This window comes from Schistocerca nitens, chromosome 11 (genome assembly GCF_023898315.1).
Source record: "Schistocerca nitens isolate TAMUIC-IGC-003100 chromosome 11, iqSchNite1.1, whole genome shotgun sequence".
In the NCBI taxonomy this organism is placed as follows: Eukaryota; Metazoa; Arthropoda; class Insecta; order Orthoptera; family Acrididae; genus Schistocerca; species Schistocerca nitens.
In genome coordinates, this window is record NC_064624.1 from 167800819 (window position 1) to 167821297 (window position 20479).

At 37.9% G+C, this 20479-nt stretch overlaps 1 protein-coding gene across 1 annotated transcript in view; it reads left to right on the forward strand.

The window, feature by feature from the left end:
• The window catches only part of LOC126213086 (uncharacterized), a 218302-nt gene that overhangs the window by 95135 nt on the left and 102688 nt on the right, over positions 1-20479 (forward strand). The window contains exon 5 of the mRNA XM_049940680.1: positions 4202-4297. Within this exon, the coding sequence (XP_049796637.1) occupies positions 4202-4297 (96 nt within the window). The remainder of the gene's footprint in view (positions 1-4201; positions 4298-20479) is intronic.

Genomic DNA, 20479 nt, shown 5'->3' on the forward strand with positions numbered 1-20479 from the left:
AATTCCTACTGATAGATGCTGAGTTTCTCTCTGTTGTTTTTGAACTGATGCTGGGCTGTGCTATGCATGTGAAAGTACACATTCACCAAAAACATTGTCATCATGCCTATTGTATTTGCAAACCCTGACAGATCATTTGAGAAGTTTTGTAGGATCCTGGCCAGCATTTTTGGAAAACACTGTTGGATGCCTGATGTGCAACTGACTCATCACTGTTTTGGAATCCATTGGTATCTCGAATATATGGACCCTGGAAGCAATGTACCACTTGTATTCCTATTCTGGCTCATGTAGGTGACAGCTTTTATATTGGCCAATTGGAGCCACAGTTATGTAGATATTTTGAAGTACCTGCCATCTCTACTGAACACTGACATCCAAATCCAAATGCTAGGCTGTTAACAAAATAAAACACTTTGCACAGAAAGCATTTTTATTATGAAAATCAAACTACAGCTGGAACAGAACTCATATGGGTGGAGAGTGCTTTTATTTGTACATATATTGTATATTCTAGAATACACAAACATTACAAACATAATATTTTTGAAGACTTTCCAGAAACAATAAATACTAAATACTTTTGGCGGTATGTAGACAATACCTTTGTGGTGTGGCCCCACGGAGTAGAGACATTACCTGTGTTTCTCCAACATCTGAACTCACTCCATCTCAATATACAGTTCACTATGGAAGGGGAAAAGGATGGCATCTTACCATTCCTGGACGTCTTAGTCAGAAGAACAGCTGATGGTACATTGGGACACAGCGTCTATCGCAAATCAACTCGTACAAAGCTATATTTGCAGGCCACAAGTTGCCATGATCCTGCGCAATGTGGTAGTGTCCTATGCTCTTTGGTGCATAGAGCACATGTAGTCTCAGATGTGGACAGTCTATCTGGTGAGCTAAAACACCTGAGAACAGTATTCCAACAGAATGGCTATTCCGATAGGCAGATACGCCATGCATTCCATTCCAAGCAAACTCAAAGCAGGGATGTAAATGAAGTAACGGAGGCACCCACTGCAACAGCGTTCTTGCCCTATTTTGGTGGCATGTCTTCGAGAATAGAAAGAATCCTCAGAAAGCACGATGTCAAGTGTGTTTTTCGGCCACCAGTAAAACTGAGGAATTTATTGTTCTCGGTCAAAGACGACCTTGGCCTCAGGAAACATGGTGTGTATAAAATCCCATGCCAATGTGGAAAATCTTATATTGGACAGACATGCCGAACTGTGCAAGAACGTTGCGTCGAACATCATCATCATCATCATACATGCCTGGGGCAACCTGATAAATCAGCGGTAGCGGAGCATTGCCTGGACACGGGACATCGTATGCTTTACGAACAGACAGAAATTTTATCCCCAGCGTCATCTTTCTGGGACTGTGTTATTAAGGAGGCTATACATATCTGCACGGTGGACAATCTTATCAACAGGGATGCAGATTTTCAACTGAGCACTGCCTGGAATCCAGCACTGGCTGCCATTAAATCAAACACAGGGAAAACAAGAACTTCTGTTTCCTCAAGTGATGCAATGCGTAGTTGAGATTTAGTTCATACTTTAACCACAGGAGTGCCCGGCAGCACTGTCATTGCCCATAGCACACACATGGATGGCCTTTCTGTAGCTCCCAGCAGGGAGCACCAGGAGCGCCACTTTCCTCCAACTACGAACGTCTTCCCACGCACACGTATTGCCTGCTCCCATCATGACAAATTCTGACACCGCTATGCAATTATCATCAGTGACAGCAGCAGCTTCCACCACCTGATGATGTCGAGCAGTTGCATCGAAGAAATATTGAGAGATTTACACAATACGATCCGGTGGCAAACCCGAGAAGCGTATTTGCAACAGATCTGTTGGGAAAGGATGAAAAGTCAGAAATAATTTCTGATGTTCTGGTTTGAACTGACAACCTGCAGCATGTCAGTCAGCAATGATACCCGTTACTCCAAAAGGCACAGCTTAGAGCAATATCTCCAATAAGAAGTTGTAATTCTTTTTGTTGTCAATGCAAGTGTTATAATCAAGTCTAATGGACAAACTCCAATTCTTGAAAATGTAATTTTATTGAAAAGCACCTAATGCTTGGTATCTAAACTAGAACCTCTCACAGACAGCTCTTCAAACAGTTGGGCATACTGGTAATAGCCTCGTAGTACATTTACACTCTTGTGAAGTTCACGTTAACACTGTTTCAAAACACCACCAACATTTATAAAGATAATATTAGGAGGAGAAATTATTTACAGTATCAGAATATATTTGCCCAGTTCTAATATAAAGGATGCCAAATAGAATTTAAATATTGAAGAAGATGAAAATTACATACACTGAATGTCGATGTAACATTTAACAGTTGAATAAATGAGTATGCATGACAAATGTGTAAAAATTCCACTTGAGTTTTATAAATTTTCACATCTTTGTACTGTTTTCTGTTATGTAAGGGGTCATAATGAAAGGAGAAAATAAGCCGTTAAATTTGGTTTTGATAGAAAGGATGCGATTATTAACTTGGAAATTTAAGCTATTTTCTAAATTTAAATATGTATGATAAGAGTTTAAATGAGTTTACATTTATAGCTGATTATGAATTCAATTTCAGGTGCACCCAACTCTCTTGATGATCTTTTGTTTTTCAGATCTCCCACTGGCATTCCTTGAAATACATGTCCTTTCACCAGTTTTTATATCAATTGGATGTGTTGCCTGGCAGTATATTAACAAATTGAGTGTCAGACCCCGAGCTTCATTTAATTTGAAACCATCCCTATTTACTAGACTTTGTGATTCTCTTATTTCAATATACACCTTGATTACATAGTCCATAGCACTCATAAACACGTTTCCAATCATTGCTAAATCTAGCAAGTCCTCAGAGATAACAACTGTGCACATGCCCTACACTGTATTGGTGCAACCCAATTGGAGTGAGTGGTTGTGTAGATGCTCCAGTTGTTTGTATTGTACACACAGTCTTGATTCAGGCTGAAGAAGTAAGTATAGGCTTCGCAAGCGGAAACTAAATCTTTACCTGCCCCATCTCTTGACTTTGTATGATACATGGCATGGATTTTGAGTAGTTTCTTACAGTGGAACCAATGGCATACACTATGACCTTAATGCAGAGCCTTTAGCAGAAGTGAAATATAAGTCAATATGTCACATCGTATCGAATGGATATGACACTGTAATAAAAGTAGCATTCTTTATTTAAAATTTCTCATCATATGATATTAAATTAATATTTGGTTCAGGCATTTAAAATGCCTGACTGTTAAAAGCAAAAATTGTGTACATCAATGATATTGTTGAACCTTTAGAAATAAAAATTGCTTCAGTTTTTGTTTAATTTTTCACTTTTTCAAATGCTCAGTAATTAAAACTGAAATGTTAATTTCATTAAAATTTATCTGTTTATATAAAGCTTCAGTAGGACTGGAGATAATGGCACAAAGGTGTTTTTTTTTTAGCCCCCCTGGTGTTTAGGCTGTTGTGCATGATGGTCATCATGTATAGGAATGGTATCAGCCTTTCAAATCACAGTAGACAAAATGGACAAAGAGGGTGGCATGAGGGTAGCAAGAAGTGAACCAGTGATTGAATGAGTACATTCTATGCATTCAACTTTCAGTGATTTTTCTTTTTATAAATGCTGCAAATTTTTGGTATCTAATGACCCTCAGATATTTTCTAATCTTCAAAGATTATTGTTTCAAGGTATCTTTCAGAATTTCAACACATTACTTTATGAAACTGATGACTGTGCACTGACTTTGTAATCCTTTAAATATGAAGAAAATCACACGGAGCTTTCCCACAAGGCCCTCTTGTTAATCACAATAATTCCATTATCAAATGAAATTGTATTTCTGTAATAGGCTCTGTGAAAACTGCCATGTACCTATAAAGACAAAATAATGATGATAAGGATCTGAAGATTGGCCTGCAGGATTATGAACACACTGTTTTTTTCAATAAAAGCTACACCTTGTGAATGAATATAGATTTTTTTCCCTTTATATTTTTCAAAATTTGAGTGACGCACTGTGTAAATTTTAAGTTGTGTGGGACCTTTGTATGTTATGTATGAAATGTTCAAATGCCATCAAGACATATTGCCTTTGTTGTTTGCCATGATCAAACTAGGTACCAGTAACATAATATTTTATGTCTGTTGTCAGAATTCTATGAATGTGCATCTCAGCACCATACTGGAGGCCAAGAGAGAATGCTACAAACCACTCCCACTGTACACACTGGTGCCCAAGAAGGAGCTGGTGAGTTAAATGGTGATGCAGTTGCTCTCTGCAACTTTCCACAGTTTGTTTGCTTATTGTTCTTTGTGGCCAACTGCAGAGTGTACTTGAACTTTAGACTTTTTTTCCCAGCTGAAGATAATGAGGAGATCCAACTTAACTGATCTCATTGTTACAACTAAGATATTAAATCTTGGGGTTGCTTCAAGGTCATTTCCAGCTATTCTTGTGGAGCATCTTCAGCTACTTGCAATCATCTGTTACCAGTGCATGATACCAACAATGGGAACTACTGAGCTACTCAATACACCCAGTAGTTGCCTTGCATGTGGAGTTACATTCCAGTGCACTTACTACTAGGGCTAGCCATGAAGTTTCAACTATTACGTCAAAAAATAAAACGTAGTATTATTTGCAAAAGTGAACCATATACATGACAGTAGTGGGAATCGACTTGGTTACATGACTAGGCATGGCCACAATCCTCATAAAGTAATGTGCATAGCCCCTAGACAGTGTAAAACTTGCTGTTAACAAAACCTAAATTATTTTTGATGAAAAGGAGAAAGCAGTGACAGTGCATACAGAAAAGTTAACAATGTGCAAAGCAAATGTTTATTGTGGAAATTTATTGTATGCAAATTACAACAAGAAAGAACCAGCTATTTCACCCTAACACCATTTGTCCCACTGTCTTTTGTTAACACATGTCAACTGAATGAAATCTGTTAAAGTGATCAGAGCTTGCAAAATAACACCACAGTGCAGTTTGTATGGTCACAAATAAGTGTGCTGAGGTTCATGAGTTTGATCCTACTACAGAATGAATTTTTTCTTCTTGTCTCTTTTTCTTCATACTTTCTGTAGTTTCATTTTTGATGACTGCTAATAACTGTTTACAATGTATTGGTAAAAAATTGGGTAATAATTGAATTCCTGTTCAGTGTACAGAAGGTGCAAAACACATTTATTTATTATGTTTGTAGAATGATAGTCATGATAGAATTATCAGTAAGGTAAATTGTTCTTGCACCATGAATATTGTATGAAGCTCAACTTGTCACAGAGACATTTAATTTTCAGTAACTTTAAGGGGAAACTTAGGTCATGATCATTCTGCATCACTGGTTTCTCATCTACTAATTTTGTAACCATTATCTAATTTAAAATATCAGTCTTTACCATTATTTTCAGTCATGTAAATCACTGCACTTTGTCACCAACAGAAATAACAAAAGTAGTATACAAACAGCATTCAACTCTTGATCTGTGAAGCTTCAGTTTGATACAGTACTCACTTGCCATTACCATTCATTCTTCTCCAGCCAAACTCCTGATCCACATGCTGAACTTGTGAGAAAAGTTGTTCTCTATCTCTGAAACTTGTTTTTGAAGTGCACCTCACTGTCAACAAATTGTCATATACAAATGAGACAAGATGGTTTCCAAATATACAAACCACATTAGATTTTTATGAAAAATATGAGGCATAAGAACTAGAGTCAAGTGGATTTAGAAAAATCATAGTATCATACATATTTATCTGTGAATAAATGCTTCCAAAGTGATATCGTATGAAGAATATTGTAAAAAATAAAAATTGCACATCTGTCTGTTTTTGTTGTACTATGTAGGACATTGATGTGCATTTGTGTAGTATGTGGAAGTGCTCCACTTTTGAGAGGATGGGAATGTATACTTCTGCTACATCTGCTCTCCAGTTTCTCAGCCATAAACATGACAGTGCTTATACCCTTCAAAGGTAACCAGTTCACTTTGCTGCGTAACAGGTTGGCACTAGCTGGGCTTTCCCGTTTTCCATCTAAATCAATCCATTCTATCATTTGCATGGATATTTTGCTCTAACCCCTGACAGAACACAAGTGTCCTGTAGACACAATACCTGAGCAATCTGTCGCAGACAAGTGAGTACAGAATATGACAGCACTTGCCAGTTGACCAACACTGAACTTAGGATGACAGTATTTGCAAGATGTAGGGACTGTAGCATATCAGAGATTATACAAGAATTCTGGTTTCCAAAGTTAACTGGAATTAGGACAGATACTCATTATCATGGGCATAAAACACCATATACGAGGATTCCAAGTGTTTCATGAACAAATGCCACCTCATCTCCTCAGTGCTGTACAGGATAAGCAAATGTCTACTTTGGATCACACGTTTGCCAATATTAAACTGAGGTGTCAGGACTGTACCAAGTCAAATACACTGCATTGCATTCAGCATGCAGTGACTGACATTACAGCTTGTGTGTACTTATGAGTTGTGGATTACTCAGTGTATAAAAAGAAAATCATTTTTAAAATTTTAAAATTTATACTAAAAGGTTATTATTTTTATAAAGTAGTGAAACCTGATAACCATTATTTGTGCACCTTCTCCCTAAGTGTTCAGTGCAAAATATTTGAGTTTCCAGTGTTGTATTTTATGTTACAGACATTCAGTGTATATACATAGAGTGATTAACCATCATTTCACCTTTACATCTGTATCTATAGCCTGTGATACATACGAGGGGCAGTCTTAAAGTTTTGACACTCACCTTGAAAATTTATTTTTGGTTTGTTTCCAGGTACATGTCTGCAGTTTTGCTATGAACTGGTACACATTGTAATCTCTGTTCCACATTAAAATGCTATAAAAAAAAGGAAATGAAAGCTCAGATGTTTCACACAGTAACTTGTGTACAGTAGCAGCAGAAATGTTGGAGCTGTGTCAGTCTGATTCAGATGATGTACTTAACTGTTGGGATTGGCTCCAGTTTGGTACTGTGGCATGGGGATGTAATGTATACCAAGATTATAGATGTATATCTAGAAACAAACAAAAACGATTTGGTAACTTAATTTTTTGAGGTGAAAATTAAATGTTTCTCTACCACTCATATATTTTAAGTTCGTTTTTGTGATGTATAGCTCAAGTCAACCTCTAGAAGCTCTCTTCACCCCTGAGGGAGGTCCACACAACCATGAAATCATAACTGTTTCGCAGTCTTGCCATACGTGCAACATATGACCCAGCTACTGGAGCAGATACTGTGTTCTAGATTATGAAATACCTTGACGAAAACTGTCTGTTGACACACAATCAGTGCAAATTTAGAATATCTATTCCTCGTGAAACACAGATGGTTCTTTATTCACATGAAGTAATGAGTGCAATCAAGATGGGATCTCAAGTTGATTCCATATTCCTATGTTTTTCCACACGGTTCCTCACAACTTGTTTCCAATAAAATTGCATACCTTTGTAGAATTTTCTTAATTGTGTGAGAGGATTCATGATTTCATATCAGAAAGATCACAGTTCATTGAAATTAACAGGAAGTCATCTTTAAGGTGTTGTGGCCCTCTGTTGTTCCTAATGCAAATAAAAATTTCAGTTACAAGCAACTTAAATTAGAATCATTGCACAGAAAATGTTCTGGTGGGAAGAGAAGCAGATTGTTTTATTGGCAGAGAAATTAGAAAATGCAATAGATCTACTAAAGAGACATCCTGCTCTACTCTTGTCCATTCTCTTCAGAACTGCTGTGACATATGGAATCTGCACCAAACAGAATTGATCAAGAACATGAAACAAGTTCAGAGAAGGGGGGATCATTTATTTTCACAATATAGGGAAGACAGTGTCATGGATATGATATATGAGCAGTGGGTGCAGTCATTGAAACAAAGGCATTTTTATTTGTGGTAAGATCGTTTCATCAAGCTTCAATCAGAAACTTTCTCCTCTGAATGCTAAATTATTTTCTTGACTCCCAACTATAGAGTGAGAGTTAACCATTGTGATACAATAAGAGAAATCAGGGCATACACAGTGCACAGAAAGACTTAGGTGTTTATTTTTCCTCACATAATATTTGAAAGTGGTACAGTAGAATAATATTTTGAAAGCAATGCTTAAGTGTGAACTGCAGTAAAATCATACAGATGTATGTTTCAATGTAGAAATAATTGAGCCAGTTGCTTGCTCCACTGTTGGTAAAGTGCTTGTTAATTGTTGGGCCTGGATGATCTCTCAGAAGAGCTACACTTGTTTAATGCCACCCACATCGACAGTCACAGTTGCACTAAAGGTACAGAACTAGTCTGTGATTTATATTGTTTACTGCTTGACAACTGACTGACAAATGAAAAAAGAATGAAGACCATATAAATCTAGGTTCAAATCCATATGTATGCTCTGCAAACTGCTGTGAGCTGCATGAGCTGCATGGCAGAGGTTGCCTGTCACTGAACTAGTTATCAGAGCTTCTTCCCATTCCATTCACATGTGTAGTGTAGGAAGAATGACTGCTTAAATATCTCTGGGTATGTAAATATAGTCTGGTCTGCTTTTCAACGTCCCAATGGAATTGACACATAGTGGGTTAGTATATTCCTTGATTTACCACAGAAGGCTACTTCTTGTAAATATATAGATAGGCTTTCACACTCTACCTAAAAGCATCTGCATGTACAGTTTTTTAGCTGCAGGTGCGACACACTTGAGCAGTGTTATAGGATGGATAGCAAAGTGTTGTGTAAGCAATCTCCTTTGCAGACTGATTGTATTTTGTCATTAGTCCACCACTGAACAGGTCTGCCTCCTGCTTTACCTACAACTTTACCTTTTGACTGATACATTTTAAATCCCTACAGATTGTTATATCCAGGTATCTGTATTAATTGACTGATTCTGACTGTGACTCACGGACATTATAGCCATAGGCTATTGCAGTACTCTTTTTTTTTTTTTGAAGTTCCAGTTTTTAAATTTATTAATTTGTACAAGATGCCACTTCCTAATCTTTTTGGGATGTGACTGTGTAGCATCTTTCAGGTATATATTGGCAAAATATAAGCTGCATCCTATGAGCTTGCAAACAACATACAAAGCCGAAATTGCTGACTATTTATGTAATAAATGTACTTTGCCACAGAAATTTAGTACAGGCGATTTTTTTCCCTCCTTTAACACAGCATAATACAAACATGAGAAAACAACAGAGGAACAGATGTGAATTGATCAGAGGTTATAAAATGTCAAATTATACTTACAGCAAGAAAGTGCAGCTTTTCTGTTCTGAACCACACTCCGCAAAAGAGAAAAGTCAGCAAATTACACCATGAACCGATAGTCTGTAGACTTATGCCCAGCATTAATGTTTAAAGGCAGTCAGTTAAATCATGATCAAGATCTTTTATTCTGGAAGTAGTAATTACAGAGGAGAAAACAATGCTTCAGCTATTGAGACACTGGATAAACATGTTCTGTTCCATTGAGATTCATGTGCAGTAAGAATGATAGCTCTTTTCACAGTCATTTTATAGTAAACCTTTAACACACAGACTATTCATTAAAAAACAGAGGATTTGGGGGGGGGGGGGGAGAAGAATGTTATGTGGATACAGTTCTTAACCAAAGGTTAAACAGATGAGAAAAACAATGTCTATTTAAAAAATAATAATAGCAGTTTCTTGTGAGTAGCAGATCGTCTTCATAGCAAAGTTGGGAAAAGAGACAATGAGAGATGGCAATATAAATATCACATGTTTGTAACACTGTAAATAATACTGATAATGGTACTACAAATAACATTAAAACATCATAAACTCATTCACACCAAGAGCGTTATGGTATGCCTTCTTTATTTCTTCGTTGATTGTCCTTGGTGTCAACGTACTGCATCGCTATGCTGGCTGAAAAATGGGGTTTGTAATTCCAATACTGAATATTGTTAATAATGTAGCCGACAGGTGTACAGTTGCGTTTGACAGTACTTTAATTTCACTGTTAACAACCCCGCAATAATACACAGTTATATGACCAGTGCACTATTGTTTAACTTTTGATAAGCCTCATTAATAGTTTTCAGGCAAACCTCCACATACCACTACCATAATTTTCTTGAAGAACAGAAAGGAACGTATGGAGCAGACATTGTCATTGTTTCAACACAAAGCCTAATTGTGTAACACTTATTTCATAGTTAAGTTGAAGCATTGTTGTTGTTCTAACCAGCACAGGTTTCTCATCTGAAACTTGATCATGGGCTGACACTCTTGTGACCAAAAATCATCACAATAATAGGTGCTGAAACTACACATTGTTCAAAGTTTAATTTACAGAAATTACAATTAAAACTTAACTCATTAAATTAACGGAATACCTTGAAAAATTCATTCTTTTTAACAGTTTCTTTCTACTACAAGGTTTAAGCTGAATTATTTGTTTAAATGATAAAATTAACATATATAGTTACACAAACAATACTTTTGACGAAACTGGATAATACTTTCGAATAAAGGGCTGAATTTGCTAACATGTTTTCAAATAGATCCTTTAAGATTACTAGTATTTCATCTTCCAAGTGTTTATAATTAGTACAGAATTTATATTTGTTTATACGTCAACAATAGAATTTAAGTTATGAGACAGTTACTGATTTCATCCTATAATAAAAGACACTAACAAGGAATAGTCGAAATAAATTAGAAAATCAATTTCATACATGAAACTAAGTGCAAAATTAGATCTGGTGCTATATCCTTTAAGGTCCTATCTTTTTCTTTTATGAAGATGCAGATTGTATTCACTTATGATAATGGTAATTAGTTAGAAATGAAAAAGTGAATTTTAAGGAGGCAGATGGCAAAACAAGAGGGGAAGTAAAATTATCCCAGCTTGCTTCGCCACAGGTGCTACAACGTGGTCAGTAGTTAGCTTCTTATTCCATAGATCATTTCCGTGGTAAATGGTAATGATGTGGAACAAGTCTTTTTACATGCACAGTGCAACTTAATTTTTGAATATGAATATGGCTACATGATGAATATTTGTAAGTTTGTATTTATTTATTTTGTTTTTGGTATACAGATTCAAGCTAGTAATTCATATTCACCACCTTTTACACACTGTCAATGAGAATGCTTTTTAGTTGGTTTTCTGATCTTTGCCATCTATTGGGTGTTTTACATCCCTGGGTAAGTTATCAAAATTTTTTGTTTCAGCATTGCACATCACTTTTTGTACTAACTCGACATTAATGTGGAGTATTGAATGTCATTTTTCCTTCCAGTATTGTAATTATCTGCATTATTGTTCCTTTTGAACTGCGGTGGATTATTTACAACAAATCTCAGGTTGGAATAAATATACTGTGAAGCAGTAGCCAGAAGCCCAACTCTTTAAACAGATGTCTGCTAGATGATGATGGGTGTGCTCTACATATTACTCTTGCAGCACATTTTTGAGAAATGAATGTCTTTAATAAAAGATGAGTTACTCTAGAACATTATTTCATACAACATTATAGAATGACAGTATTTGGAATATGTGAGCTTACTGGTTTAGGTTCTCATCAATGCAAACAATGAATTTGGAAGTTTCCACCCTATTTATTATTTGCTTACCTTGTGTTACACTTATCATTGGCGTTGTACTACTAGATGTGCAAAACAGAACATGTTGTGTTTTTTAAAGTTGATGGTGACACCATTTGCAGAATACCAGTCAATGATAGTTTTGAGAACGTTGTTTACTATTTCTTCTGTTTCTGTATGTATGCTTGAACTGAGTACAGTGATAGTGTCATCCGCATAAAGAACTAATTCTGGTTGTTTATTAGACAGAAGATCGTGTACATGTATGAGGAGCAATAGGGCTTTTGGAAACCTCATACACGATTGCTCTACAGTCGGAATAATGGCTCTGGACTACATTGGTTGAATTACTAAGTACAACTTTCTGTATTCCTTTGGTCAGATATGGCATTAAACACTGGTTAGCTATACCATCAATCCCATTAAACTTCAGTTTATCCTGGAGAAATTATGATTCATAGTCAAATGCCTTAGATATGTTGCATGAAATACCAGTTGCCACCATGTCATGGTTTAATGCTTGTAAAATTTGACGAGTGAACATGTAAATGGCATTGTGAGTAGGATAATTCTTCTGAAACACAAACTGTGATTTGATGAGAATATTATTGTTGCTCAGGTGAGATAATATTCTAAAATACATCATATTTTCAAAAATGTCAGCAGTGAAACGGGACAGCAGTTATTGACATCTCTCCTTTCATCTTTCTTTTAAGGGCTTTGCTAATGGCATATTTCAGTCTCTGGAAAACTACCTCGCATTAGTCATGCGTTACATATTTCAGTTAAGACAGGGCTTAGTGTATGGAAACAAATCCTTAGTACTCTATTGGCAACACCATCAAAACCAGGTGAGCTATTATTTTTGATAGAATATATATTTCTTAATTTCAGAAGGAGAAGTTCGTGATAAATCCATTTGACTGAACTCTATGAGAGTTGCTTATTCTTCTGTACTGGTTGTCCCTCTACTTTCTACTATATTTAAGGAATTAGTTAATTTGTGGTAAGGTCCTATGGGACGAAACTGCTAAGATTATCCTCACACATGCCCGAGGGAAGACTTGAACCTCCAACAGGGGTAGCTGCGCAAATTGTGATGAGGTGCCTTAGGCTGCACGGCTACCACGCATGGCAAGGAATGATTATTAAATATGTTTGCTAATGAGAAATCATCATTTATAGCCCTTCCTTGCAGTTCAAAAGTGATTTTATCCTGTTCCGTGGCTGGTTGTCCTGTCTCTTGTTTCACTATGTTCAATATAGCCTTAATTCTTCTTTTTGGAATTCTGATTCCTGACATGAAAAAGAAATAAAATGATCATATGGCATTTATTGGCCAGGATATCCACTTTTGGGGTTCAACTGCCATATTGCAAGTCTTTTTACTTGATGCCACTCAGGCGACTTGCATATCAGTGATGATGAAAATTATTCCTGGAATAATAAACATGTTCCTTGACTTTGTTAATAATTTTTCTTAACAATTTTGACTAGTTTTTGAAGTGTGCAACTACTGCATGATGTCTACCTCTTCTTCCCAACTGAGAGATTACCTTATTGTTTCACAAGGTGCTTGAATCCTGGTAATGAACCATGGTTTTTTAATGTCCTTTCTGATTAGATTTTGTGGAGAACTATTTTCAAATTATGATGCAGATTTAATGTGGAATAGATTAAATTTTATGTTAGCATTGGGTTCATTGGAAATTGCACCTCAGATCATCTCTTGTGAACTGTTCCTAAAAATATTTGTCATGAAGACATTAATTAGTCTGATTTCCACTGCCAGGTATCCATACTATGCATCGTGATTAAGGACAGCATTTGTTACTATGCAAATAGTTACTTTCTTGCTTTGAGCTTTACCAAAGAAAACATCATTAGTTTCCTACTGTTTTTATCCACTTGTGTTGGAAAGTTAATTACTGAGAGCAAATTGTAGGATCCAAGTACAGTTACCAGATGATTTTTCCTTTAAAATCCCTTAGAAAACCTTCACTGAATTCACTACAGACTCTTAACTGCTTGCTGTTGTCTGATAGATAGCATAATATAGAATATAGCCTTATAAAAAGCTCAAAATTTCCCAGTATTGATCTGTACACAGTTAGAATTAAAACTGAACTATTTCTCAGTAGTAATTCACAAGCACACACGTCTGTGCTGAGCACTACAAAATCAACTAATGTCAATGATTTTGAACTTTTGTTCTGTCTTAATATACGCTATGTGATCAAAAGTATCTGGACATCCCCCAAAACGTACGTTTTTCATATCAGCTGCATTGTACTGCCACCTACTACCAGGTACTCCATATCAGTGACCTCAGTAGTCATTGGACATCGTAAAAGAGCAGAATGGGGCACTCTGCAGAAACCACGGACTTCAAATGTGGTCAGGTGATTGGATGTCACTTGTGTCATATGTCTGTACGTGAGATTTACACACTCCTAAACATCCCTAGGTCCACTGTTTCCAATGTGATAGTGAAGTGGAAACATGAAGTGACATGTATAACACAGAAGTGTACGGGCTGACCTCATCTGTTGACTGACAGAGACTCCCCGGCAGTTGAAGAATGTCGTAATGTGTAATAGGCAGATATCTGTCCAGACCATTACACAGAAATTATAAATTGCATCAGGATCCACTGCAAATACTATGACACTTAGGTGGGAGGTGAGAAAACTTGGATTTCTCAGTTGAGCAGCTGCTCATAAGCCACAAACATTGCCGGTAAATGCTGAACGACGCCTTGCTTGGTGTAAGGAGTGTAAACATTGGACAATTGAACAATGGAAAAATGTAGTGTGTAGTGAAGAATCGTGGTACACAATGTGGCGATCTGATTGCAGGGTGTGGGTATGGCGAATGCCTGGTGAACATCATGTGCCAGCATATGTAGTGCCAGCATTAAAATTCGGAGGTGGTGGTTTTATGGTGTAGTCATGTTTTTCATGGAGGGGGCTTGCACTCTTGTTGTTTTGCGTGGAACTCTCACAGCACAGACCTACATTGATGTTTTAAGTGCCTTGTTGCTCCCCATTGTTGAAGAGCAATTCGGGGATCGCAATTGGGTCTTTCAACATGATCGAGTACCTGTTCCTAATGCACGGCCTGTGGCGGAGTGGTTACACAACAATAACATCCCTGTAATGGACTGGTCTGCACAGAGTCCTGACCTGAATCCTATAGAACACTTTTGAAATGTTCTGGAATGCTGACTTCATGCCAGGCCTCACCAACTGACATTGATACTTCTCCTCAGTGCAACACTCCATGAAGAATGGGCTGCCATTCACCAAGAAACCTTCAAGCACCTGATTGAATGTATGACTGCGAGAGTGGAAGCTGTCATCAAGGCTAAGGGTGGGTCAACACCATACTGAATTCCAGCATTCCCGATAGAGGGCACCACAAACCTGTAAGTCATTTTCAGCCAGGTGTCTGGATACTTTTGATCATATAGTGTATGTAAGAACTGCTCCTTTTCCCATATTAGTTCTACATGAGTAAGCTACTAGAGTGTAATCTCCTACACGCAACTTATCTAACCCTGTGGTTATATGGTGGCTAGATAGGAAGAAGATGTGTGTTGTAGCTCCTTTAATTCTTCTTTGATATTATTTTCATCGCTTTCCCAGTAGGCTCGGGCAGTTAACATGTGCAGAACAGAATACTTTTGAGCTGGGTGGTGGTGGCTCTCCGCGTGCAGGTACCGATTAGCGTCTGTTGGTTTCTGGTACACTTTGTGTCCCAGTTTACCTTCAGCAGATCTGTATACTTCCACATTCAGAAATGGCAAGGTACCATTGTTTTCAGTCTCATGTGTGAACTTTATATTTTTGTGCCGGCTATTTAAGTGCTGGAGGAAGTTCACACATGAGACTGAAAACAATGGTACCTTGCCATTTCTGGATGTGGAAGTATACAGAGCTGCCAAAGGTAAACTGGGACACAAAGTGTACTGGAAACCAATGCACAATAATCGGTACCTGCACGCGAAGAGCCATCACCACCCAGCTCAAAAGTATTCTGTTCTGCATATATAAACTGTCCAAGCCTATCGGGTAAGCAATTTCAAGTACAAATATTTCCTAAAGTTCATAAAGCATTGCTCTAATTTCATGTAACTTGCAATAGTCCATATTTATGTAGTAGACCTAAGCTTTATTGCATAATCAACTAAATTGTAGAAAAAATAACATTTTTATGAGGAAAAAAATTATAAAAATTAAAATGTAAGATGTGATATTTTTTATCCTTGTAATATACCTAATAGGTGGAATTAAATAGGTCTAATACCTCAGCCTTCATGTCATGCACATCTGGTAAAAATTTGGTCTCCTTCAAATGTATAACATTGGATGAAATGGTACCTCAATTTGAGGAAGCATTTTGGAAAGTGCATCAACCTAAGCAGGTTGAAAAATATTCAAAATACTTCTAATTAGTTTAGAAAGTGTGCTGTATCACCTTATATCAACAAAAAGTCTGTAAAACATATTCATTATAAACAGTGCCTGATAGAAATACGTTTTGATTTTCACATAATATTGAGCTGGAAAAGTAGCCACTATATGGGCCAAAAAGATGGAGAAGATTTTTTGTGGAGTAATTTGTTTTCAGGAGCAGCAGAAATGTCATAGCTGTATCTGGCTGATTGAGACAACATCCTTAGCTGCCCCGATCAGCTCCGCAAATGGCATGTTATGATACTGTGCCTGGGGATTTTAATGTGTACTGGACTGTAGATGTGTGCCTGTAGACAAGTTAACAATTGTGCCTGTGTAGGCTTTCTTGATGTAATAGCTTTGGGTGTCTCCTTGGGTTAGCTGCTGGATTCTGAAATCGGCATTACTCAGTATTTCAGCCATACATATGCCCACTGTTGCTAAGAGAGATGTTATTGCTTCTGAATCCCACTGGAAATCTATGCTATGGTTTGGAAATCAGTGTTCTGTATAGGACTCCATAATGTACATGGTGCATGCACAGTCCACCACAGTTGCTGCTCCAAGACTGTGCTTATGGCGCTGTCTGTAGTAGACCACCACTATTAACAACATATATTGCACTCAAAGACTGTCCTCGAACACTAGGGATGCGCACTCATAAAAAAGAAGTTTTATGTGAGGCATTACATAGTTTCACATACTGCTAAGAGAAAAACCCTTGTCTCTGTCTATCAGATTGTTTGCCAACTTAATTTCAATTGCCTTCATCCAAACAATGGTCCAAAAATTGGACATTCTACAACTATCACGGTCTCATCAAATGTCATCCTGTGTACCTTATTTAAACAGTGTTTGGCTACTACCAATTTTTCAGGCTGTTGTAGCATTTTTTGGCAGCATTGTTCCATGTGCCTGTCTATAACTGGGCAAATCAACAAGCTGATGCAAGTTTAGCTGAAATTTTGAGTCATGTAGCTTTTTGGATTTGGCATCGGTCATGAGGAGACTACTGTTAAAACATGAGTGTATTTATGTGCACTATGTACAGAGGTAATTGCCAATGCACACAATTTTAGTATCCCTTGTTGTATTTGTTCCTCAGTGTCTCTTGTACACTAATGTTGATCGCTGGCAAACAGTTTGTCATTAAATATCAACAGCATCATACTACTACATATTTGTAGATCTGTGCAGAGTTTGGTGTGCAGTATCTTACAATGATATGCAGAGGGATACATTGGTGTGCAGTGGGTAGAAGTGAAGATGTCATCCTCTAGGGGTATCTGCAGCACCACCGATAGCAAGACAGTGAGCTCTAGAGGGAGCATGGCTCATGATGGCATTCTAGCAGCCTGTTTAAATATATCTTCTTCCAAAGAGACATGAGAGCATGTGGTGTGCTATGCACAGTTGACAAATACACTGTCAATAGTACTTCCCCTCTACCCACAAATTTTGCATCGTCATCGCACAGTATGTGGATGAACGATGAGGGCGAGGGAGGGTTGTGCTATTGAGCAGCTAATGGACTTCGATGTGGCATGATGGCAGATGGTACCAACCAACCTACATCCCAAGATTCATCTTGCAAGCCAACAGCAACATCTGCCACAAAGCTGGGGGTGGATATCCATCCAATGACACAAATGGGTGCAGCAGTGATGCTGCTGAGGACACTGGAAACTGAGAGGCTGATGCTGGATCGATGTCTGTGACTAACTTCACTGTGGAAAATGATGGATATGGTCACTGTGGCAGTGGTTGCATAGGCAGGCAAGTGTTGACCTCAGTGGCAGACTGGCGAAGGCTGCTCAGGGGAAGCAGATGGGGTTGCAAGCAATGTTTTATGAAAAATGAAAATCTACAGCTGGATAACAATAATCACGAAAACGAAGTTGGTTTTGGGGCCGTTGATGGGTGACTGCTTTGCTGCAAATGATAGTGTTTAATGAACTTAGCCAGTTGTGTGACTAACAGTGCCAGTTTTGCAGTTTTAAGGTTTGTTATAGACATGATATAAAACTTTGTCAATTGTGTAGAGCTTCGTTTTGAAACTGGCATCTGCAATGGAGCATCAAAGCTGCAATAGAGGCAGCAAAGTATAGTGACAGCAACCATATCATAGTGCGGTCGCTGAAGTGCCATAAAGAAGCAGAATGCAATAGGTGTTGGACAATAACAAAGCATTTTCTTTCGAGTGTGAAGCACAAAGTTCTCATACTTGAGCTGGGAAAGTGCAAACCAAGTTTTTGAGTTCATCATCCAATTGCAGAGAGAACAGAGCCATTTGGACGTCTTGAATCCCAATTTGTTGGGCAAATTGTTGAAATTGCAGCAAGCATAATTGTGAACCATTGTCCAAACCGATAGTTTGTGGAAACCTTTATAAACGAATTTCAGAAGTGAATGCTTTTATAGCGCCAACACCATTACTGATTTCATGCACATGGCAACTAGATGTCTGCTGTGTGCTTCCAGGGTAATTATCCACCATGTGTTCCAGAAAGGACCAGCAAAATCAATACCTATGTGTCTCCAAGGACCTTCAGGTCGAGGCCAGTAAAAAAATCCTTGTTACAGCACTGCATGGCTGTTTGTATATTTGTGGCAGGGGACAGTCGTCTGTTGAGTCTACTTGGTCAAGATCAGGCCTCATATAATGCTGGTGTGCCAGCTGTGTAATGTTAATAATTCGCCAAGAGAGTTTAAAAACATTTTGCTGCACTGATGAGGGAATTAGGAATCGTGTTTGTACAGTAAGAGTACACAATAAAATTACACTATTCTGAAGAGAAAGGCTGCTGCAAAGAGCATAGTACTTCATTACTACTGCATCTGAAATAGATTTCGGACTCCAAGGTTGAACCATCCAAATTTAGTTCTTCAACAATTGTAGTGAGTGAGTGTTCCTGTTCAGTAGCTTGTGCAATCTAACAATCAATAAGAAAGCTTGCAGTGCTTATGAATCAGATTGATTAATTTGAAAACAAGAAGCTTCTGATGCATAAAAATCTGGATCAGGCCATAGGTAAACAAGACAGTTTGCCTACATGTGCATGTTGTGCCATAGAGTGATAATAATATAATGGCGTGTGACGAGTGTGCCCCGTCGAGTAGACCGCTCGCCTGGTGCAAGTCTTTCCATTTGACACCACTTTGGCGACTTGCACATCGATGGGAATGAAATGATGATGATTAGGACAACACAACACCCAGTCCCTGAGCAGAGAAAAATCTCCGACCCAGCTGGGAATCGAACCCGAGCCCTTAGGATTGACAGTCTGTCGCGCTGACCACTCAGCTACCGGGGGTGGACATAGGATGATGAGAATTTCATATTGGTAATCCTAAATACATAATGATCCATGTTGCAGCTTCTGTGCTGTATGATTGGACATCTACATCTCTAGTCTGCAAATCATTGTGAAGTTCATGGCAGTGGGTATATCTTATTGTACCAGTTATTAGGATCTTTTCCATTCCATTCCTTAACCATTCCATTCACATATGAAGTGTGGGAAAAATGATTGCTTAAATGCCTCCCTGTGTGCTGTAGTCAATCTAATTGTGTCCTCATGATCCCTGTAGGAGAGGTGTGTAAGTGGTTGTATTACATTTCTAAAGTCATCATTTAAAGCAAGTTCTTGAAACTTTGTAAGTAGATGTTTCAGGATAGTTTATATTTGTCTCCAATATTCTGCCAGTTCTGTTTCTTTGGAATCTCTATGACACTCTCCCACATATTAAACAAACCTGTGAACATCTGTGCCACCCCTCTCGTTATATGTTAAGTATTCGCTGTTAGTCCTACTCGGTACAGCTCCCATAGACTTGTAGAGTATTATCAGATGGGTTGCATGGGTGGTTTGTAAGCAATCTCCTTTGTAGACAGATTGCACTTCCCTGGTGTTCTATCAGTAAACAAAACTCTATCATCTGCCTTACCTATGTCTGAGCCTGTGTGTTCTTCCTATTTAATATCCCTACAAAATGCTACACCTAGCTGTACAGATAAGAGTGGTGTCTGTTGTGTCAGTCACACCACCCATATGTATATTTGAATGGGTGCAACAGCTGTTTGATGAAAAAGTTTCAGTGCAGATGTGCAACCAACACCTGAATGCCTACTAGAATCAGAAATCTGCAAGTAGGGGGTTAATGGACAGAGGTTGTTGCGGTACAGCAAGCAGGAAGTTTTGACTTTGGATCTGACAGAAAGCTTCTTGTGATGGTGAAGGCTGTTAAGGCAACCATTCTAGGAAAGTGTAGCATAATAGTTCAAGCTGCAGTCTGGCACAAATATTCAGCTCTCATTGTTGCATTGCTACTGTGCCTTGTGCAGCTGGAAGTCA